Source organism: Akanthomyces muscarius, chromosome 5, assembly GCF_028009165.1.
Source record: "Akanthomyces muscarius strain Ve6 chromosome 5, whole genome shotgun sequence".
In the NCBI taxonomy this organism is placed as follows: domain Eukaryota; kingdom Fungi; phylum Ascomycota; class Sordariomycetes; order Hypocreales; family Cordycipitaceae; genus Akanthomyces; species Akanthomyces muscarius.
The window spans coordinates 2,295,180-2,316,687 of record NC_079245.1 but is presented as its reverse complement, the minus strand read 5'-3'; the positions used below and the strand labels follow the sequence as shown (position 1 = coordinate 2,316,687).

Sequence of the window (21,508 nt, the reverse complement as noted above, 5' to 3'; positions counted from 1 at the left end):
CAGTATGCGGAGGAGCGTTGCCTTCCCGCCCGCTAATCTCGTTCGCTTCGTCGAATCACCGGGCACCAATGATGGCGCATTCGGACTGGAGAAGTCGGGCCGTTGTTAGCTCTGAGGGCGGCGCCGCCCCGGGGGTAAGAAAACGCGGGGGTAGATGCCCAAAACAATTCCGTGGGGGTCTTGGTTAGGGTTTCCCTAAGTAGGCTGTTTTGTCAAGTGATCGACGGCCTGGCAATTAGTTGACTGCAAAGTTGTAGGTTAAAAGTCGCGACAACCTGTCGGCGATGGGTTTACTGGCCGAGTACCTCCGCAGCATTGCAGGAGCGGTAGCTTACAAAAAGCCCTATAAAAGCCATGTAATTCCTTCACTGTGTAAAAAGAGTGTCTTCATTTGGCCATGAATATTGCCAGTGTGAATATGCTGTCCTTGCTATCTTGTGTTTCGTTGGCTTCGGCTGTCGTTGCCGGTGCCGTTCCAGGACATTACAATCCTGTCGGAGATCTCTTGAGAGAGAGAGGAACATTCGGTCCCATATCAACCAACTCAGCAGATGGGATTGCTGGCGGGCAAGTTGCCTGTGACGCCGCTCCAGTCGGCTCTTTCTTCGCTGGGCTCAAGCCACCAGTGAGTTGTTCTCGATAGCGAGCCATGCTCTGTCTAACATCGTTCAACACAGTTCCCTACAAACTCTTGGTGGGCTCCCTACGCAGCTCCGCCCGGAAATGCGACCGCAGCAGGTCCGTTCCCGTATGAGTCGTCGCTGGACGGCAGCGGAGTTCTCTTTGGCATCAGCACCAGCCGCCAGTTTGACGGTACCTCTGTGAAGCAGCCTACACAAGTTGACTGGCACGCGTCTTTTGCTGAGCACAATGGCGCTTTTGCGAACCACAAGGCTACCAGCTTTGACACGCAGACCGTCACGGTGCAATACTTTCAGAATGGCGCGTCCATGGATACCTATCTCGTTCCTGGTTCGCCATACATGGCTTTCAAATATACTGCGGCGACTCCCCTCCTCACGAGCGGCAATGGCGGCATCAAGGCTCTAAACGGGAAAACCCTTGCCGTGGGCGATTCTAGCAAGTGGTCCTTCAATCTGCCCCCCGGACGATTTTGCGCTAACTGTGGCATAGCAACTGCTACTGGAACGACTTTTACAGTCACCGACACCAAGGGCACCGTGTATCTCATATATGCGCTATCCTCCATCACCCTCACTGCCAAGTCTGACTCGTTCAGCTCGGGCACAATCAGAGCCAGCGGCAAGTTTGACGGCGTTCTTCGTCTGGTGATGCTCGCCAACCAGAGCCACAAGACGCTCCTTGACCAGCACTACAAGACTTACCCTACCGCTGCCAGCCTCGACTATTCCTTCGGCAATGTAGATGGCACTGTTATCTTCAACTGGGACACGCAAGGCGACGGTGCGCAGCTGCTGATGCTCACATGGCCGCACCATCGCTTGACGATGCAGAATCCCAGCTTTCCGCCTACCAGCGCCTTGGGCTACCTCACCACCAAAGTATGACTATCTTAAACTCCTCACCTCTCTCGTAGAGACTGTGGCCTCTAATTGGGATAACAGGGCTGGATGTATCCGGCCATTGGCAATCTTTGGCGTATGAAATACGCTCTCTCGGACATCACATGGAACGCGCCCCGTCCTCTCGACAACTCTTGCGCCGATGGCGTCAGAAACGGTCTCGAATACGAAGTCAGTCAGCTCAACGTCTCTAACGCCCCCGTCCCTGGCGACTTTTACTACTGGGGCAACACCATGGCCGCGCAGGCGCGCCTGGCTCTTATCGCGTACGTGTAATGCTGCTTTCATTGCGCAGAGACTCCCGCTAATACTTGGAAGCGATGAAATGGGCCGTCACGATCTCGTTGACAAGGTTGTCAGCTATCTCAAGGCATCTTTTGAGCACTGGTTCCAGTCGTCCTCCTCGACACTGCCCGCGTACGAGACAGGCTGGGGCGGCATCATCAACAAGGCCGGGTACAACAACGCCTATGTAGATTTCGGCAACGGTTACTACAACGACCACCACTTCCACTACGGCTACTTCCTCAACGTCGCTGCCGTCATTGCCAAGTACAACAACGCCTGGTTGAACCAGCACCGCGACTACATCAACCTCTTTGCACGGTCCGTGATCTACTTTCTTCCCATCTCTCTGGCCTGTTTCTATTTTTACTGACAACTTGCAGCGACATCATCAACCCTTCTCCTCAAGATCCGTACTTCCCGGTCACGCGCTGCCGCGACTGGTTCGCCGGTCACTCATGGGCCTCGGGCATCGCCAACGGCGCTGGCAGCCGCGACCAGGAATCTTCCGGCGAAGCGATCAACGGCTACTACGGCGCGCTATTGTGGGCATCAGTTGCCCTGTCGCAGGACTATGTCAACTACGCCAAGCTGCTGCTGGCGTCCGAGCAGCTCGCCGCGGGCGTGTACTGGCACCTCGACCCGCAGGCCGGCCGCGACGACCGCGACAACCCGTACCCGGAGCCAGAGATGCGTAAGCTCGTGTCGATGGGCAATGTCATGGATTACCAGTCAGGCGCCTGGCTCTTCTGGGGCAGTCAAAAGGTGGAAATTGCGGCGATTCAGATTCTGCCACTCACACCGACCAACGAGGTACGACTTGGACATATACGTGCCGTTGTCTTGCCAAAAGTAGTACCAATGCTGATGAAAGCCACCAGGTCCTTTACGACTCCAAATGGGTCCAAAATGTTTGGAACTACACCATGCCCGAGCTTGTCGACCCGTCTATCGGCGATGAATGGTAACCCATCTACCCCCAGCTCCCAGCCTCAGCAGGCCACTGACACATCATCAGGAAATGCGTCATCATTGCTGCGTATGCCAACAAAGATCCCCAGACGGCCGCAGAATGGAGCTCCAAACTGACCACATGGGGTACGCACCACCGTTTCGCTCGACACCAAAATACTACTAACCCGGCTACCTTTAGGATCCGGCAACACTTACACTAACGAGCTATACTTTATCGGCACGCGTCCCAACGCCTCTGGGCGCCCCATCTGCGGCGCCCTCCCGCAGAACCCCTACGGAACCTTCAAGATGCAATCCGCCAGCTCGTCCAAGTACGTCGGCGCCTCGTCCTCTAGCCCGGACCTCGTCGCCTCCGGCACCGACGCCGGCGGCGCGTCCACCTTTACGAGCGCCTACCTCCCAAACGCGGGCACCCTGCAGCTCGTCAGCTCCAATCAGTATGTGACGGCGGACCAGTCAGGCAACAGCACGCTGGCGGCGGCGCGCGCGACAGCCTCGGCGTGGGAGCGCTTCGTGGTGAGGCAAAAGGTCAATGCCGCTACGGGTGTATACACCATTAAGGCGGCAAGCAACGGCAAGTACGTGACGCTCGCGGGCGATGGGTCTTTAGTGAATAGCGCGGCGGCGGAGAGCGCGGGCGAAGGCTTCCGCTTCATCAAGGCGTGAGACAACGAAAAATTGAAAAAGGCAGCAATGTAACTAGGTGGCACTGTAGTTGACTCGCACATTTTGTATATGCTATCCTCTTCATAACTTTTTTTCCTACCTGTTCCTGGATCTTAGGCAAGGCATACAAGTATCGTGGTGGACGCAGTGCGCATATGAGCGGACTTGGATGGGGAATACTCCATCGATTTAAGATGAAATCGTATTCTAGGTCTCGTATTCCAGCTCAAGATCGCAATGATCCACTGGCGCACGGAAATTGAGGCCAATCTGGCGGATCTATCTGTTTCATATTTACCCCATACAGGTCGGTGTACACGTCACTCGACAGATTCAAGGTGGATTAATAAAGCCGGTAAATTTACATCCGCGGAGGGTCAAGGAGTAGAGGTCGGCCAACTTATATGGGCTCTGCGGCCAGTATATTGATGCGTTCAATAACTAATGATTAATCACATTCTAAGATGGATGTTCTAGTTAAATCACGAACTGAACTTGACGTGGGATACATGCGAGCGGGCCACGGGGAGTGGACCGGACCATCTTTCAAGATCGTACCGTGTATGATTGATCACATCTAAATTACGAGAAAGTCTTTAGCAAAGGTCTTTGGAGTCCTCTGAAGCTTTTTCTACGTATTCCGGTTACACAACGGCCAAATCTGCGACGAGTGACACATCGCCGACGGCTCGATGTCTCCCGCTTTAGGGAACAAACTCGCTCGTCGCTCGTCGCTCCTCTTTCCTCCTTGCTGAGCCTGGGCGAGCCAAGTTTCTACCTGCCTATGTATCTAGAAACTATCTTTTCTGCGATTGCATTTCTGCTGTGATTTGGCACCTCGGGTGTAGCTCAATAGGTCGCTGTGAATACCACCTTCTACCTGCGGCAAGGCCATCGATCCCATTGCCGCGACGGCACACTCTGCATCTGCGATTGGCTTTGCCGATATGCCGCAACAGGGTAAAGTCCTTGCGCCACCCGTGCTCTCCGCCTAGACCTAAATTTCCAGCCTAAACTAGATCATATTATTCATAAGTAGAAAATGACTCGTGCTACTCTCAAACTCTGAAACACTCGCCAAGGTGAGTTCAGAGCTGCACATGCTCTATTGAGCATGAACGGGGCTATGTGCTGGATCCCCTGCAGCACTGCCAAACCGCCTTTTAGAAGGCGAAGTAGATCGGCAGTTGGTTTGTTGGTCCGCAGCGGCCTTCACACCTGCCTAATGGGATAATAAGGTTGTTTTTAAACCAATCACAGGGATACGGCAAACTGCAGGTCAGTGGAGACTTGAATACGAAGCCAAGGGCGCTTCCTGGCGCAGCAGGGACGCGTGGCCCAACTACAACCCTAAATTTGACCAGCCCGGTGAATGTGTTAGTCAAGCTTCAATAGAGAGAGTATCAACTCACCTACTCTGAATACAGGTTATAAGCAATAGAAATTCGCTCAACAAGATGAAAGGGAGACAACCATCTTCGACTTTCTTGGCTCGTGCAAGTTGTGCCGGTATTGTCTGATTTACATTGACGCAAACAAAACTGCCCTGCAGTACATCTCTTTTTGCATCCTTCAGCTTCGAGATACACGTTGATCATGCTGTCTCTTGGAAGAGCGGCTGCTCTTACGCTAGGTACAGTGACTATTTAAACGGATCACACAGCTTCCGTTGAGTGCTAATCTTTACGTACAGGGTTCTTTGGTGCAAGCCAGGCTTTGAAAGCAACGATCCTTGCCGACACCAACCGCGATGGCAAAGTGGACGCTGCCGGAAAGAGTGACCTCGCTGGCAAAAATCGTTGGACTGAGACATCTGGTGCTCTCTTCCTTGCCAACATAGGCGACTCCAATGGGCGATGCGCAGCCAACATTACCACGGACATACTTGCAGATGACTATGTGGATTATTCTCTCTGCCACGATGCCACTGACAATGTCCAGCGCAACCCCAAGTATCTAGCGCCTGTTTTGACTCTACCAATTTCCAATCTCAGTGCCTTGGCAACGGGATCCGTCGTGGTTGTTGACAAGACTGCCGCCCCCAAGGTGCGCATTTTCCTCAAGGACGGTGCCAATTGGGCCTACGTTCCGTCCAACTACACCTTCACGGCGGAGCAATTGCGGCAGGGTCTGAACTTGGGCATTGACGCCCGTGATGTCCGCACTCCGGAATGGGATGGCAGAGCCACAGTGCAGTTCTCTGTCAAAGATGGGAGCGCCGAGGCCAAAGACAGCGTCGCCATGCGAGTTGCTCCTGTTCTGACGCATCACCACGCCCAACTCGCTGAGCAGGTGTTTGCGACAGACGGGTGGGTACCCGAGGAAGTCGGCAACAGAACTAATCAATTTGCTGAGGATCTCGAGAGACTCTCAGCTCAGGCTGGCTTGAAGCAGCCGTTCTATGCAGTAAATGTCACAGACAACTGGACTCAGGACTTCTTTGAGCCGGGATATACGACCATGCCAGGACCAGACGGCCCAGTTGTACTCCGCGTCATGATAGCTTCAGCGCAGAAAGATTCTGAAAGGAACAGATCGCACCGCTGGCTTTTCCGCGAGCTACGGTCTGATACCGCTGGAGCTGTTTTGCACCGCACATTTGGAGGTACTACAGATTCTACTGGCAATTTGGAAACGGTCCCGCCATACACATTCAATGGCAAATCTTACCCCGCCGGCCGTGCGATCATGGGCTCACATTCTGGTGTGAAACCTGAAATGGTCAAGTTTCTTGACGCACAAGAGGTACAGGCACCCATCGAGATCGACACGACCTGGCTTGAAGTTGGACACACAGACGAGTTTATGCAATTCCTCCCTGCGAAAAGCGAGCGGGGCTGGGTCATGATGGTAGATGATCCTCTGGCCGGCCTTGCGATTCTTCAACAAGCGAAAAAGAATGGCAATGGGGAAGTTCGCGCCTTGTCTCGAGAGAGGCAGCCGTATGATTGGGATGACACGTGCTTGCCCAAGGACACTATCAACGACGTTCTGAACAGAGCCAACTTCACCGAGATCCAGAAGTATTGCGACGACAACATCAAGGCCAACATCGCTATCCTTAAGCGTGAGACGGGCATCACCGATGCGGAGATCATCCGCGTGCCCACGCTCTATCACCCTCACAAGAACACTCTGGGCTGCAGCACATTCAACGGCACGTATTGGACCCCCCCGCCCAAGAATTCCTCCGTCGAGGAGAGAGATGAAAGGCCTAACGGGCACAATATGAGGTATAGAAAGGCGCATCCCCTGAATATCCTCGAAGCCGCAGGCGTCAAGCGCCCGTCTGGCATTGCTAAGCGTGACGAAGGCGACGCACTTCAAGTCAGCGCCTTTTATCCGGGCTGCATCAACGGCGTTGTTCTTTCCAACACGGACTATGTGGCCCCCAACCCCTGGGGACCCATCATCGATGGAAAGGACATACTCGCGACGGCTGTTACCGCTGCGTACGCCAAGGTCAACTACACCATCCACTACATGGATGATTGGTTCTCGCACCACACGGGGTCGGGCGAGGTTCACTGCGGTTCCAACACCGTTCGCGAGATTACCGCCAAGTGGTGGTAAACTGATGGCGACCGGGATACATTGTCTAGGACTGTTTGATCCCCTTTCAGAGCGTGCGCACCGCATTGCTTTGTAAATCTGTGCTGAATTTTCGTTTCCCAAGTTACACCATCACTGTATCTAAGTTTATCGCAGATACTGCAATACAAGTTTTTTATCTGTGGTCATAGGTCCAATGTAGAAGAACATCAGCGTACTATTCATCCTTATTCGTCTTGTTACTGATCAATATCATAAGTTTAATGATTCCATACATACTCGTCGTACCATGACTGTGCGACGGCCCGCGGCCTATCTTGCACCACGTACAACAGTATCAGTCCTCCCACTGACTCCCTTCCCTCCTCGGCGGCAGCGCCCGCGCCCTCTTCATCTCCTTGCGCAGCTCCCGCTGCCGGTCGTTCCTCGCCTTTTGCTGCGCCTTTTCAAACCCCATCATGCTTTTCCTCGTCCTGCTCGCCAAGTCTGACAACATCTCCTCGTCATCGTCCTCTTCCTCTTCCTGCATCGCCACCGCCGCCGCTGCCGCCGTCGTCTTCCTTGCTGGCCCTCCGCCTCCGCGGTTGGAAGCTGCGGGCCTGAGCGGCAGCTCCGGCTCCTCGTCCTGCAGAAACTGCATCGACTGGCGCGCCATGGACATGCGCGTGCGCTCCGCCAGCGAGAGCGTGTGTCGCGGCTTGGAGGCGGCGGCGGCGGCACTGCGTTTCGTCGGCGACGGCGAGTCCGAGCTCCGGGACATGGTGTCCGTAATGTGGTCTGCCGTGCTGCTCGTCGTGGGAGGGGAGGATTCCGCTTCTGCGTATTGCTGGCGCAGGTTCCCGGCCTGTGATAATGATGGCTGGCGTGACGTGGATGCCGACGAGTAGCCGTCTTCTGAATACGGTGTGTTGTAGGAACGGTCGCTGCCCTGGCGGTGTAGAGTGTGAGCGGCGGGGTCAGCGTAGATGCTGGCAGGTCGTGCCGGCAGGCGGCTCGCCATAGTGTAGTGGGAGGCGGTGTTGTGGTGGGAGGACTGGTAGTAGGGTGCAGGCTCGGGCTCGTCGTCATCGTCCATGTCACCGAGGTCGCTGAGCTCGGATATCGGATCGCTGGACAGGTGGACAGAGGTATCTGCTTGGCCGTACTGCGCGCATATATCAATCAAACCCCGCACGGCGTTTTCAAAACTGTTAGTCTTGATGTCCGTAAGCTCATGGTCGAGCTCTTCTATAATCGTAGCGTAATTTTCGTGAAGCGGTTCGTCGTTGGTCGGTTCCATGCCAAGCATGGCACCTACGTGCAAGTCTTTGTGTGAGTTGAACTGCAAGTCGATCCCCTTCGAGGCTGGTTTTGGCGCCAGCTTCCTCTTCAAGGGAGACGTCGGCCGCCTGTTCTTGTTGCCGCCCGCCATGTCTCGTCGAAGCTCATCCCACCGCGCCAGGCGCTGCTTCTGGGCCTCGACACGGCTGTCCAGCTGCTGAAGCAGCCCGCGGCCATCATCCTCCAGCTCCGCCAGCCGGCCCTGCTGCACGCGTCGCCATACTCTGTCGTACGGAGTGCCAAGCAGCCCTTTGGATTCCTTGCCCGCTGCGTCGCCCGCGAGCAGCGTGTCCATCCAGGCCTCGTTTCCAGACCAGTTATTCCGCACCGTCTGCCGTACTCTCCGGCGCGCATCCTCTGCCACGGCGCCTCCAGAATCAGCTGTTTGTTTTGCCCGAAGTACCTCGTTCCGGCGCGCGATGCCTCTCTCCTTCATGGCCAGTAGGTCGCCAAAGTCGCTAAACTTGGCCTCGGACTCGCGCCGCCTCTCCAGTGACCGCCTCAGCGATCCGCGGTGCGCGATAGTGAGCGGTCGCAACAGGTAGCCGTCGCCTTGGTGTCCTCTAGTCTCGAGCGCAAGCTCTATGGCGATCGGCCGCGTCCTGCCTCGGTCCGCTAACGTGCTTCGCAGCACTGCTGACGAAAACGACGCCAGTACTTCTTCCAGACGCTCGCCCTTGCAGTCGTCGAGCATCGTTTTGCGAATCAGGGCATCGCGGCCCAGGGCGCCATTCTTTTTCGCATTCTCGAGGCCGCGCAGGAGCGCTGCGCGAAGACTGACGGATTGTAGCTGGTCGATGGCTGGGAAGTTGGGTTTGAGTTTCTACCAAGTCAGTATGGATACCCTCGTTCTCTTCCCTGGGGCTCTATCATACCGACGCCGTGTCTTCTGGATCCCAAATCTCAAAGAGACGATAGAGAGCCCACTCCACTGCCTGCACCCTTCGCTTGTGATTCTGTGTCGTGCCAGCAAACGTGGCAGTCGTAATGTCGGGCCAGTCCTCCAGCAGATCGAGGTCTAAGAGTCGTAGATTCGTCAAGAAGGTGGGTATCGCAGTGTTCGGTGCCGCCTTGACGGCAGACGGCGTCGGCGGCGCAGGCGGTCGGCCGTGCATGGAGAGCGGTCGTCGCGAAGCCGGTGTCGCGGCCGGCGCGCCGACGCGATCGGAGCGCGTGCGACTGTGCTGAGCGGCCATAGACGCGGGAAAAGCAATCCGCCTCAGCGCGGTCGTAGATGAGGCATGTAGGAAGCAGTGTTTGTCGGTCGGTGAGCAAGGAGCTGAGGGCAAGCAAGGGTGGTCGTGGCCGTGGGGCGGGTAAGCCTGCTATATTGACATCCATTGTACACTAACTAGACTTCAGAGCTCGCTCGCTGTGACATCCCAGTTGACTCCAACAATTCTTGAAAAATGGGTAAATGTGTTTTGTATCTGGTGGCAAGATTGGGGAGCATGAAACTAAACTATTTATAAATTTACTGCCAACCTGTAAGGTGAGGCTTCACACTCCGAGGCCATGTCCCATCGTCGTCCCGCTCCACCTCTAACAGAGCAGATGAGTGTATGACAGCTTGAAGCAGGTAGTCGAGACTTTTCATACTTTTGGAATTGTAGGATTGATTCTGATTCTCATGCATACCTTCGGATAGGCTTGCCATATGCCAGAGGCCCGCGAAATCATCAAACGCCGCTAAGCTCCGTCAGGCGCGATATCCGGGTCAGTGACCCCGGAACGTCGCCGTTCAGTGTTACGGCCCGAACTTGAGACGCCCATTTTTATCAAGCTGTATAGCTGAAAGAAAAAGTTGACAAGAATACACAGCTCTCGGGTTTTGTTTGCCACCGCACCATATCGTTTTCACCCAATGCTGGTCGGTAACCACGCGGCCCAGTCCAACTCTGGACTACTTTTGCCCCAACGAGAACAGGCTTGTCGGGCAATAATCACACATACGTCGGCTCTTAGGGGACAGCCCGTGAAGCGGTGCGCGGACGCTCATGCGCTGAGCGCTCGGCAGTTGTTCAAACAAGACACCCAGATGCTACAGAGCAAGCCGAGTTAAAAGGGTCGGGCGCGACGACGTCGAGACCTCTGATCGGTCTCTCTACATGAGACACGGCACCAGGTGTCATGCCCGGCATAAGACTGTAACTTATCACTGGGGGAAAAGGCTGTCTTAAGCAGTGCCGTGAAATCCCCCATCTAGATTTACGGGAAGAGCCTAGACCCTAAAAATGAGACACAAAGCGTGGTGGAAAACCTGCCCAATGTGCAGTTATGAAGCTGATCTGAAAACAATTTAACTTGCTTTTTTGTGAAACACGAAAGTCAGTACTGGAATCGCTGCTGTGTCTAACTCAGTCACTGCATCGTAATGACAAGAGAGCAGAGGCAAAATAGAGTATCCTAGCCGTGGCATCGGCAGGTAGCACCGCCTGGCCTCATTGCACTATGCTACTAATCTGGGCCAAGCAAGCATTCTTCTATCAAATTAACCTCTCAACAATACCTGCGCTTGCATTTATAACTTATCATGTACTATGCTAACCAAACCAGAAGTATACGAAACAGATTTGTAGAGACTTGATGGTAGGTATCGCGACTAGGGGTCGTGATCCTGTTCAACCTGACAGACAACGAAGTCTTCAGCCCGAATGTCCTTCAGGGTCCTACCCGAGACACTGTTTGTACAGGAAGTAGGGATAGCTGCGGCAGGTCTCGCCCACCTCATACGTCTCATTCCAACTCTTCACTCATTTCTCGGGTCTTCTATACATTACGGTCGACCGCTTTTCAGTCCGACACTACAATCTTTATTTTGGAAGCTGGACGCCTTTTTTTGCGTTTGTACACAAGCTTTCAAAACTACATAAATGGCATGTTTCCTCTTCCCAGTTGTCTAAACAGACTCACCTCAATTCATTCTCAAATTCTCAAGATTCAGCAAACCTTTACTCAAAATGGTCAAGATAAACACCATCTGTCTCGCGATGATGGCCGCCGCTGCCCCTCTTGCGGAAGCTAGAAACTGCAACAAAGGCCTCCTTTATTGTGGCAACACTCTTCTAGCGATTGGTAATATACCATTCATTTCATTCTGTCCCTTGAGTCAGCATGTTAACAATCATCAGGAAACTACCGTGCCCAAATCGATGATGCAGTGGCAAAGGCTGGTATACGACGATTCAAAGGGGACGACTTGACTACAGACTCCCTTTTCAAATGTCTTGGGGGTTCGAATGGTGACATTGAGTACACCAATTTCTGCCGACGTGGATGCCAGAATGGAGGCTCTGGAAAGAATGACTTTTGCTAAGACCGAGATAGAAAGAGGCTTAACTGAGCCATTGGGAGATCATAGAGCCGAGAGGTGGAACATCCACTCTTTACTGTAGCCAAGGGTTGAATGCCTGACTCAAGGAGCGTCGCTCAGTTCTAAAATAAATAAATAAAACTCGAATCTTGACGGCCAACTCAGTCTTCTTCCCCTTACCCTACGAAGTCCCGGGTGCTCAGCATTTTCGAACAATGTACACTTTCATTTTGTCGCTGCATGTCGACCAAGAAACGAATCTAGGAGTCCGCGGAGCGTCGAATGGCTATGAATGACAGCAAGAATTGTAGTGTGGAAAATGCCTACACGGATGGTGCTTATAGATATCCCACCTCGGTGGGCATTAATTTAGCACCTTATTGTCCTTTGTCGATAACGGAAAGCAGCACTCAGAATGGCGCCGGGATCCGTCATGAGGCTGAACTGTTTTGAACAAATACCCTCCGCCCATCCTTACTAGCGACATGTTGCAAGGACCTGTCTCGAGAAAATAATGAGTGAAGCATCACAGGCCGTACCGCTTGTTCTTCGCATCATCTGCTACACATTGCAAAGCATATTCTTGGACTTTTCTTCCCAAACGCTGCAGATTACTTGCCTCTTCTAAACAAAGTTGTGGTACATTTCTAATCACTTTGCTATTTTCTGATTTGACCACATACAGACTTCCGCTCTGCATCCAATTTAAAGAGTGGTGATTTGTTCCTGACTTCCGAGATGCCACCCGGCTCACTTACAGACCCTTGAGCTGCTCCCTCGCACCCACCCTGTCGAGCCACGCCTTCAGGTTGCCCATCTTGTCCAGGTCCACGCCCAGCATCTTGATGTAGCTCATAAACGACCATATGTGCGTGTCCGCCAACGAATACGTTTCTCCCAGCAAATAATTCTTGCCCTCCAGCCCCCCGTCCAGCACCTTGAGCTGCTTCTCCAGCTCCCCCTTGGCCGTCTCCGCGTCCTTTTCCCTCAGCTTCTGCACGTCCGCATCCTCCTCCTTCTTGCCATGAATCACGCGGCTAATCTGGCGCGCCGTCATAGGCAGGTTCACGTTCGACCACACGATCCACTTCATCGCCTGCCCGCGCAGCGTCGTTTTGGCCTCCGGGTACAGGCCCGCGTCCACGCCGTGCAGCTCCCCGAGGTACATGGTGATGGCGGCCGACTCCCACAGCGGCACCCCGTCGGCGGGCACGATGGCGGGCACGAAGCCGTTGGGGTTGATGGCGAGAAAGGCGGCGTCGCGGGTGCCCGTGTGCAGGGCGACGTCGATGCGCTCGGCGAGGGGATGGCCGGCGGCCGCCTCGAGCTCGCGGAAGACGGCGTCGGTAACGCCCGCCGAGGAGTAGTCGGCGCGGTAAAATTTGATGAGAGACATTGTTTGTTTTCAGATAGTTTGTTTTTCTGTGAGTGTAAGAGAAGAAAAAGACTGAGTGAGGAGAGGCGAAGAAGCACTCGTCCGACGTGACCGCCCGGTCCTACATATATGTGCCCGCTGTCAGCTTTGGTGGGCCGTGGAGACGCCACTAATGTAGATTCACGATGGGTTCACGCTACAAGTGTTGGACCTGGGTGCAAACGTGTTCACGATATTTTTGGGGCGCTCAGCTGAAGAATCGTAGCTATTGAGTAGGTTAGAACGCTGCGGTGGCGTGGGAGCTGAAACTCTCACACTAGCCGCCTGGGTCGGTTGCTTCACATCACCAGGTATGCAGTCCGTTTCGTAAATTGATTTCATTACATCCGAATACACCAATCACTATGATAGCTACTCTTCTTTTGGTTTCCCTACTGTTCTCCGCCAGAGGGGTCCCACGGCCGCTGATATCCGGGACAGCTCTGCTGCACCGCCATGCCGTTAGTCAAAGTCTGCAACTCCTTATAGCTGCCACGGATGGTCGTCACGTTGTAGCTCTTGTCCACCGGGCCATACATGAACCATGAGCTCATCGGCTGCGCACGCGTGTACCCGCCATTGATACTCGCCGTGCGGTTGACGCCGATGTTGCCCGCCAGCAGGAACGCATCGCTGTCGGTGCCGGGCTCCGGGAAGTCGAGCATCTTCATCGGCACCTTGGCGTACCCCACAGGCAGCTTGTCCATCGGCTGGGGGTGGTACTGTACACCATCAAGCGTCACAATCTCGGTATTCTTGTCGTTATGGGCGGCATAGAACGTGTCGTCGGTGCGCGGCTGGGGCACGCGTAGATCACCGTGCTCAGTCCACTGCAAAAGGCCCAGGATCCAACCGGTCACGGAATACTCAATCGGACCTTTGCCACACGTTGTATGGTGCTCGGCGCGAACAATCTGGCGCCAAAATGTCTTGATGTCCTTGCTGTGCGGCTCATCAAACGTCCTGACGAATCGCTCAAAGATGGGACGCAGATTCTGCGCATACCCTTTGGGCTCCGCGCCAAACTCGGGCAGGCGGTCCAATTTGTCCGAAAGCCTCTGCCAGTCCTCTCTGCTGCCGAGCAGCGTGACCCGTGGTAGGCCGCAGATAATGCCGCCCGTGAAGCTGAAGTACTGCTTCACGAGGCCCATCATCAGTACCGTGGCCGTCATGCTGTCGTCCTCGGTGCTCGTGCTGAAGCCGGGCATGATCCACGCCTCGAGCCAGTCCGTCTTGACGCGCTTTTGGATCTCTCCTGCGAAGCTTGAAATCACATTTCGCCAGGTGTAGTCCTTGACAACAATCTCCTGCTGTCCCTCAAAGTCGACAAACAGGTGTCGCACATCCTCGGCGTGGGCAGCCATGTAAAAGTTGAGCTGCGCCAGGACTTCGAACCAGACCTCATCGGGCCGCAGGAAGAGATGCTGATGCTGCGCCCAGGCCTCGAGCGCGCCCCGCACCACGCTACCTGAGGACGGAAAGACGGTGTTGGGAGGAAACGCCGTGGTATCGGCGACGTTGAACTCTGGCGTGTACTTGGAGAGCAGAAGGGACGCGTTGTAGGGTACCTGCGGCGCGAGCTCCTCGGGACAGCTCTGCGACCAGAGGTCTGCGGCGGAGAGCACGGCAGATTGCGTCTGCAGAGGCAGAGGAGGCACGTCGGTTGCGACGATGATGGTCTGGTCGGCGCCGGCAAGGGCCGCAAAGGCGGCGCTGAGAAGAGTTGTTCGAAGCATGGTGAATAGATCTACCAGTATGAGGTTTGGTGAAGTGAAGCTCAGTTGCGGTTGGAAGGAAGAACAAAAGAGAGAGATACTGGGGGTCGGATGCCTAGATATATAGAAGTCTTGACTGTGTTGCTGCGCGGCGAACTTTGAGACACCCTGCATGTAATACGACGTGCGGGCAGTGAGACACGGTACTCAGTCGCTCATTCCTCGTCGGTCATATTTCAGCTACCTCGACACTACTCTCTTGGCAAATCACGGAACTTTTGCTCGACAGTAGCGAAAAATTTGCTCTTTCCTGCAAGACTGGTCCTTTTCATCAGCTCACAAGGTGTCCCGGGCAAGGCTGGTGTCGCTTCGCCACGGCATGTTTGTCCCGCCAAGCAAACAGCACGAGGAGACGACGATGAAAATTTTGCTTCAACGGCCAATAAATGCACTCGTATACGAACGCATGTATAGCAGGATTCTACTATCAATATCTCGACAGCCGTGCAGTTAAGTGGCTTGTGAGCCTCAGTGATGATCCGTGATCAGGGCCTGGATCGGCCCCGATAAAAAAAAAACAGACGTGCATGATCCGGCAAGCCACACGATGCAGCGACGGGCCGGGAAGGCTAGACGCGGGCATGGTGGCAAACCGTCGGTATTGAGAATCGGAAAAAGCGATTGAGGAAGAACAAAATAGGGACAGGAAAAAAAAAGAGATGGGGAGGAGAAATAAGGCCAAGAAGAAGGAAAGACATTGATTCAGACGCTCCCTAAATGCGGAAGGTGCAAAGAAAAAAGAAAGACCAGACGCTGGGCCTCAAGGGCGGGTTTATTGGTGGGGGTTTTGCGATGTAACTTGAACAATTTGCCAGTCAGTGTCACTGTTTTAACTCCTGTTTTCTAATTCATCCTCTCGCGTTGTCACATCGAGTGGCCGCCTTCATGATGAACTTTGGTCTACTCGGCGCCTTCTTGCCTCCCAGCGCTTGGCATCAGAGCGTTCTGCCCGCCACCACTGACATCTTGTGGCCGTCAGCTCTCGCTCGTCCATTCCGGAGTTTCTTCTAAGGGTTCCCGCTTCTGGCGGCCAGTTCCTCGCCATGCCACTCGCGAACATACTGGGCAGCCGAGTGTAACTCTTCGTACTCGAGGCTATACTTTATGCAGCCGTAGCCGGAGCTACGCTGCATGCCGTTACTGTAAGCCCATGGATCGTGGCCTAGATCGTAACGTACAGGGCCAATGTAGCTTTCATAATCGTGGCGCGAGCCGCAGGAGCTGTACCTGTCAGCGGTCGGCGCTGGTGGCACTTTTGTGGGAAGCTCGACGGCCGGCGTCGATTTAAGCCCTTGAGCGTCTTCCATTACTAGACCTTCTGTTTTTTACGACAGCGCGTTGAGATTCGTAGATGAGATGAACTCGCCATATCGTGCGAATTAAGCGCTGATGCTCGTCCGACTCGAACTCTTCAAGGTCTTTGGGCAGGACGACCTCCCTATATTCGTGGATGTTGTGCCCGCAGGTTCGGTACAAGCTGGGCGAGGCATGAAAGATGGCGCCGAGGGAGCTCAGGTCATGCGCCCGACTTATAACGTGGATTTTCACATCAGTACGTAGAAACTCCTACCCTTAGGTGTACCCTTTGTGCCAGCAACGACGTGACATTTGCGCAACGTTTTCATCTCTGTGGTGAGGGCGGTGGGTGCTGTTCGCGGGCACAGGCATCGCGAAAGATAATAGTCAACCCCAAAATCGCAGGATGGTTTTAGAACAAGAAATGAATGTCGAGTAAGAGTTTGAAGAAAAGGATTTAGAGATTACCATATTAATAAGAGAACTTAAAGAACAATAAACCAAATAATTACCATTTAATCTTACGCTACGGATTTTAGGCGCAGTTGTTCGGGATGTTGAGATGGTCGTGCCATTGGAACTATATTGCTCTAGTGTCTAAACCTCTGCATTTGCATAACAAGATATTGGGAAAACCTAAGCTAGCCAGGACAAAAACCAACATCGAGGTTCTGTAGGCAACTTTCCTTTAGAGGGCCGTAGTCACACGTAGTTGAGCTTTAGTCGGACGCTATTGGACGTTAGTCGAGTGCAACTAGAAAATGAGAGGAATGGGGTGGCCGCTTACGTTCGCAAAAGTCCGACCTGTCTGAGCCGGCGTCGATGCAGCCGTCATAGCAAATCTCGACAAAAACCACTTCATCAAGAGGCTGGCAGCGAAAAAGAAGCTCAGAAACCGGAATGGAGGTCGCCGGCGTGACGCTTCGGAGCTCAGCTTCACTCCAGCCTAGCGCTCGATACGTTAGCATGTATAGTCAAGGTGGAAAAGCACGCATCTCAGAGAGCAACGTACCGTAGCTTCTCATCAGAACGGATCCGCAGTAGTTGAGGCCTCTCTTGCAGGGTGAATGGTCTGCGTATGCGAGCAGCGGAGCAGCCGCTAGCAGGACAAGAGACGAAAGTGTAGCTTGCATGATGGGTATGGGACAAGGTATTCTGTGCAGCGTAAATATGGTTCGAAATTCAAGACTGATGGTAGTCTTGATGGTGAGAAGTGCTGGATGGTCGAAACATCTTTAAGAAGGAGCTTCCAAGTCATTTATAGCCGTTGGAAACCTCAGTTGCCAGAAACCTGTCCGCATTCCGCTCGCTTGATGAGGGCCAGCATGAAGCAGCCCAAAGTGTTTCGAGATTGAGACAGAAGCTGGACTCTTTTCCCGTGTTGATAGTATGTGAGCGCTTCTTCCGCATCATGTTTAAGATTTTTGCAACCATTTTTGGATGCGGTGGCCGACAGCGGCCCAGCCGTGTATCATGGCGCATGAGGTATATTCGTTTGCCCAGGCCGTTGCGCAGAGGTGATGGAGATCCGGCCCTTTCCTTGCTCGAAGTAAACATTCAGCTATGAAGAAGCAAGACAGTGCTCAGATGTGCGCGCCGACGATCCCATCCGGCCAGAAATTCCACGTCGGTGGTACATGGATGCGAGTACCTCCCGGGCCACCTCTACGGACAAGCATGATTTTCACCTCGTGATACACAAAGATCGGCCGAACAGTCGGTTTGCCTCTTGCTGGAGGGAAAGAAGGAATAGAAAGAAAGCCTAAAAGTTGAGGGACAGTCGGGTCGCCCGATGGTCCCTTGCGGATACGCAGTTCTCTGTCTTGCCGATGGCCCGTGCCACCACACAGCAAAATGCAAGAGAGGAATGTTACATCTGATGGACTAGCAAAGAGAGCCGATCTGTGGTGATTGAGGAAACGGCGGAGATGTTTGAGAAATTTCAAGTCCCGGATCTCGTCGCATTGGCCCAGAGCATGATGGACCCAACGCGGAGCAGACGGTGGGACTCCTGCTGTTATTTTCCCTCGAATTTATAGATCAAAGATCTACAGAGACATATAGAAAAGGAAACAGTCCAGCCAGCCACATCCCATGGTTGTGTCACCTGCAACACATTGTTTCATATGTTCCGTGACAACGCTGCCAATCCGACCGCCCTCTCGTGCCTCTCGAGTCGAAACCCAACCGACAACTACTGTGGATCAGACAATCTCACTCCCAGTTTTGTAAAACACCAACGGTGCACTTGCGGCTCGATCCGAGTTTTCCATCCGATCCAGTTGGCCTCTGGGGGGGGGGGGTCAAGAGCATGCACATTCGGGCGGAAGCAAAAAGGTCTCGGGTGCGGGCTGCCATGCCGCCGGACAGAGGCGAGCCTGAAACAGGGGGGGTGCCTGTACTGTGAGGGGAGGGCACAGCAGCAGATCAGGGTACTTTGCACCTGGGAACCGGGGCCTCTTGCAGCTCAGCGAGAAGGGTCAGAGTCCATTCACGGCGCGGGGGGCTTTGGCAGCAGGCACGAGTCTGCCGAGGTTCCAAACCTAATGCTGTACAGTACCGAAGCATAGGGCGAAAGAGTCAAGGTGACACCCTTCTAGGCGTAAAGTTACAGAGATGATAAAAGAGGACCGCGGTGGGTAAGACGACTGCAAGGGAATCTAAGTAATAGAAACTAATGTTGGGGAAAAAAATGAAGATGAAGTTTTCTACTGATCAAGTCGCTCAGTAGATGCCATGATTGTCATGTACCACAACCGCGATATCAGCGCAGCCAAGGCCGTCCAAATACCCACCCCGAACACAGCAATTTGACCAGCGACTTTTGACAGTCCTCCATGCACACTTTACAGCATTCACATTGTTGCGCAGCATTTTTATAAATATAAGAAATCATCTTTTCGCTATTGATAATCTATACAATTCTCAAACTCCATGCTACCATGCTCATAAAATCATAAACGCCATCCGGGTATACACTAGACAAAAGAAAAACCCTTTACAGCTTCGAGCGCGAGCCATGTAGTCACTCGCTGCTGTCGGCCTGGACGCGCTTGACGACCTGGACAAGCTGGGGGTAAATTTTCTCCGATGTCTGCACGCCGCAGACCTTGGCGACGACATCCTCGGGAGTGTTGTCCGACATGATGGTGGCGAGCTCCTTGGACTCCTCGTCGTCCTCGACATTTTGGAAACGGAAGGCCATCTCGATGGCGTCGAGGAGGTACTTGATCTCGCCGCCATTCTCAGCAATCTCGGCGGCGGGGCCGATGAAGCGCTCCTTGCGGGAGAGCTTGCGGAGAGGGGCGCGGCCGACACGCTCGACGGCGTCCTCCAGATGAGGGTTGCCGATGCGCTTGATGATCTTGTCGACGTAGGCGGCCTGGGCATCGTCGTCGATGGAGTGCTTGCTGACAATCAGGCCCTTGGTCTCGTTGAGGGCACCACGGACCTCGGCCATGATGGTCTTGTCCTGCAGAGCATCGTAGACGGTGCGCTTTCTGCGGTTGTAGCCGTGGTAGGCGGCGGTGGCGTGGCTGGTGTTGACGGTGAAAAGCTTGCGCTCGATGAAGGGGGCGAGGTTCTCGACCCAGTTGATGCCCTCAATGTTGGGGATGCCGACGTCCTCAAACGGCGTCTTCTCAACAACCCACTCGAAAAACTTTTCCAGCGTCACGTCGAGGCCGGCGTTGGGGTCTTGGGCAGGGACGATGCGGTCAATGGCCGAGTTGGCGTAGCGAGCGCGCGAGTGGTGGTCCTCGATGCGGTGCTCGGGGGTGTTGTCGGGGCTCTTGATGAACTCGGCGAGGGTGTCGGTGGCGCCAATGGCGTTCTCGCAGGCAATGACGGAGAGGGGCTTGAGGTCCGCGGGGCGGCGGTCAATGCCCTTGGCGATGACGGGGGCGATGAACTTGAGGACGCGGGGGCCGACGGAGCAGGTGACGACGTCGGCGGTGCTGATCTCGTCGATGAGGTCGGCCTCGTGCGTCTTGGAGTTGATGGCGCGGTAGTTTGTAATCTTGGACTCGGTGGTGCCCTCGACGCCGACCTCGATGACGCGGTACGAAGGGGAGGCGTTGATGGAGTCAATCAGGGCATCGGCGACGTCGGCAAAGACGACCTCGTAGCCGGAGTTGTGGAGAAAACAGGCGACAAAGCCACGGCCTTGGGTGAAATGTTAGCATCGTGATTCCATCGTGATTGAGCGTGGTGGGTGTGTCAAGGCAGCGATGACGTGCAGCGGGGCAGCGCTACTCGTCGGCGGAAGCCGGAGTGGCGCGGCCGTTGAGGGTGGCACAGTAAATTGCAGAGAAGATTGAACGTACCAATATTGCCAGCACCGAAATGAACAGCTTTAGGAGCCATGATGATGGAGTTTTTCGATTGTAAGAAAATTTGGTTCAAGGTGGGAGGTTGTAAGGCTTTTTCCTGAGTAGAGGAAAGCGAAAGAGCAGGTGTAGACTTTATAGGTGGTAGTCTAGATGCGGAAGGTTCAATGTGCAAAGCCAATCAAGGAATGCAACAGGAAAAGGTTGTCTTGAAGATGGAAGACTACCGTGAAGAGGATATGGGATAGATGGAAGAGAGGCTGATGAGGAATGAGGTCTGAGAAGTGAGGAATTCGACGAAGGAGGCGGGGGGGAGGCTTTATAAGGGGACAACGGCTTTTGGATGTTGAGGCACTTCAAGTAGGTACCTCCGGATCGTGAGCTGGAACGCGATGGAGAAAGTGGCGCCCCCCCTGCGCCAGCGAGAAAATCATAATCATTCTTGTCTGATACCGTCATAAACCTTTTCCGGAGAGACCACACCTACGTCAGGCACTAACCGACTGGTTACGGCGGCGGCGGCGGCGGATGGGGGACAAAGCATCTTCGGTGGGCGGCGGGGCTACATAGCGTGCATACTGGTAGCAAAGAAAGGCAGAGAAAGCAGAGGGGTTCTCGCTGCATGTCGCAATACATGACGGTGGCGTCGAGCTGGCATTTGTGATTGGTTCGGGGTCTGCCAAGATGGAGCCACCGTAGGTTACGGTCGGCGGGTCCCCCCATTTCCCGTCCTGTTACTGGCTGACCCTTTTGGCCGACGTGCAGGCCTCCGTTTCGCTGCGGGGCTTCGCACCGTCTCCACCAACTGCGCCCTGCAGGCTGTGGATTTTACAGCGCGGCTCATCACTGAAAACCCCTCAAGAGATGCCGAAACTGCTCTCGACACACAGCGCAGCCTCCCCTGGAGTAGGTACATCCCCAGGCACTGTACCTCTGTATTTCAGGTGCCTGAGCCCTGTCTCTTCCTTGGCGCTAGGCTGTGCTTAGGTACCTAGGCAGCAGGGGGCAGGCCGCCGTAGGGTGGTGTCGTTCTCAGCGCC

The 21,508-nt window shown here is 54.2% G+C and overlaps 8 protein-coding genes across 8 annotated transcripts; 3 read left to right on the top strand and 5 right to left on the bottom strand.

Annotated features, from left to right (window-relative positions):
• Positions 1-397: 397 nt before the first annotated feature.
• On the top strand, positions 398-3,470 carry LMH87_010061 (uncharacterized protein; the record flags this gene model as incomplete). The annotated part of the gene is made up of 9 exons (XM_056197158.1): positions 398-625; positions 678-1,080; positions 1,135-1,523; positions 1,587-1,810; positions 1,863-2,150; positions 2,213-2,642; positions 2,711-2,793; positions 2,848-2,927; positions 2,983-3,470. 9 exons carry the CDS (start codon positions 398-400, stop codon positions 3,468-3,470), a joined length of 2,613 nt encoding a protein of 870 aa, XP_056054236.1.
• A 1,596-nt stretch (positions 3,471-5,066) lies between these two features.
• LMH87_010060 (uncharacterized protein) lies at positions 5,067-7,043 on the top strand (the record flags this gene model as incomplete). The annotated part of the gene is made up of 2 exons (XM_056197157.1): positions 5,067-5,103; positions 5,164-7,043. 2 exons carry the CDS (start codon positions 5,067-5,069, stop codon positions 7,041-7,043), a joined length of 1,917 nt encoding a protein of 638 aa, XP_056054235.1.
• Positions 7,044-7,359: 316 nt separating this feature from the next.
• On the bottom strand, positions 7,360-9,538 carry LMH87_010059 (uncharacterized protein; the record flags this gene model as incomplete). The annotated part of the gene is made up of 2 exons (XM_056197156.1): positions 7,360-9,165; positions 9,218-9,538. The coding sequence occupies 2 exons, from the start codon at positions 9,536-9,538 to the stop codon at positions 7,360-7,362; spliced, it is 2,127 nt and encodes a 708-aa protein (XP_056054234.1).
• A 1,764-nt stretch (positions 9,539-11,302) lies between these two features.
• LMH87_010058 (uncharacterized protein) lies at positions 11,303-11,658 on the top strand (the record flags this gene model as incomplete). The annotated part of the gene is made up of 2 exons (XM_056197155.1): positions 11,303-11,417; positions 11,474-11,658. The coding sequence occupies 2 exons, from the start codon at positions 11,303-11,305 to the stop codon at positions 11,656-11,658; spliced, it is 300 nt and encodes a 99-aa protein (XP_056054233.1).
• Positions 11,659-12,409: 751 nt separating this feature from the next.
• On the bottom strand, positions 12,410-13,051 carry LMH87_010057 (uncharacterized protein; the record flags this gene model as incomplete). Its single annotated transcript, XM_056197154.1, has 1 exon — positions 12,410-13,051. The coding sequence occupies one exon, from the start codon at positions 13,049-13,051 to the stop codon at positions 12,410-12,412; it is 642 nt and encodes a 213-aa protein (XP_056054232.1).
• A 410-nt stretch (positions 13,052-13,461) lies between these two features.
• Positions 13,462-14,805, bottom strand: LMH87_010056 (uncharacterized protein; the record flags this gene model as incomplete). Its single annotated transcript, XM_056197153.1, has 1 exon — positions 13,462-14,805. The coding sequence occupies one exon, from the start codon at positions 14,803-14,805 to the stop codon at positions 13,462-13,464; it is 1,344 nt and encodes a 447-aa protein (XP_056054231.1).
• Positions 14,806-16,859: 2,054 nt separating this feature from the next.
• Positions 16,860-17,273, bottom strand: LMH87_010055 (uncharacterized protein; the record flags this gene model as incomplete). The annotated part of the gene is made up of 3 exons (XM_056197152.1): positions 16,860-16,870; positions 16,928-17,086; positions 17,153-17,273. The coding sequence occupies 3 exons, from the start codon at positions 17,271-17,273 to the stop codon at positions 16,860-16,862; spliced, it is 291 nt and encodes a 96-aa protein (XP_056054230.1).
• A 1,892-nt stretch (positions 17,274-19,165) lies between these two features.
• LMH87_010054 (uncharacterized protein) lies at positions 19,166-20,505 on the bottom strand (the record flags this gene model as incomplete). The annotated part of the gene is made up of 2 exons (XM_056197151.1): positions 19,166-20,304; positions 20,466-20,505. 2 exons carry the CDS (start codon positions 20,503-20,505, stop codon positions 19,166-19,168), a joined length of 1,179 nt encoding a protein of 392 aa, XP_056054229.1.
• Between the last annotated feature and the right edge of the window lie 1,003 nt (positions 20,506-21,508).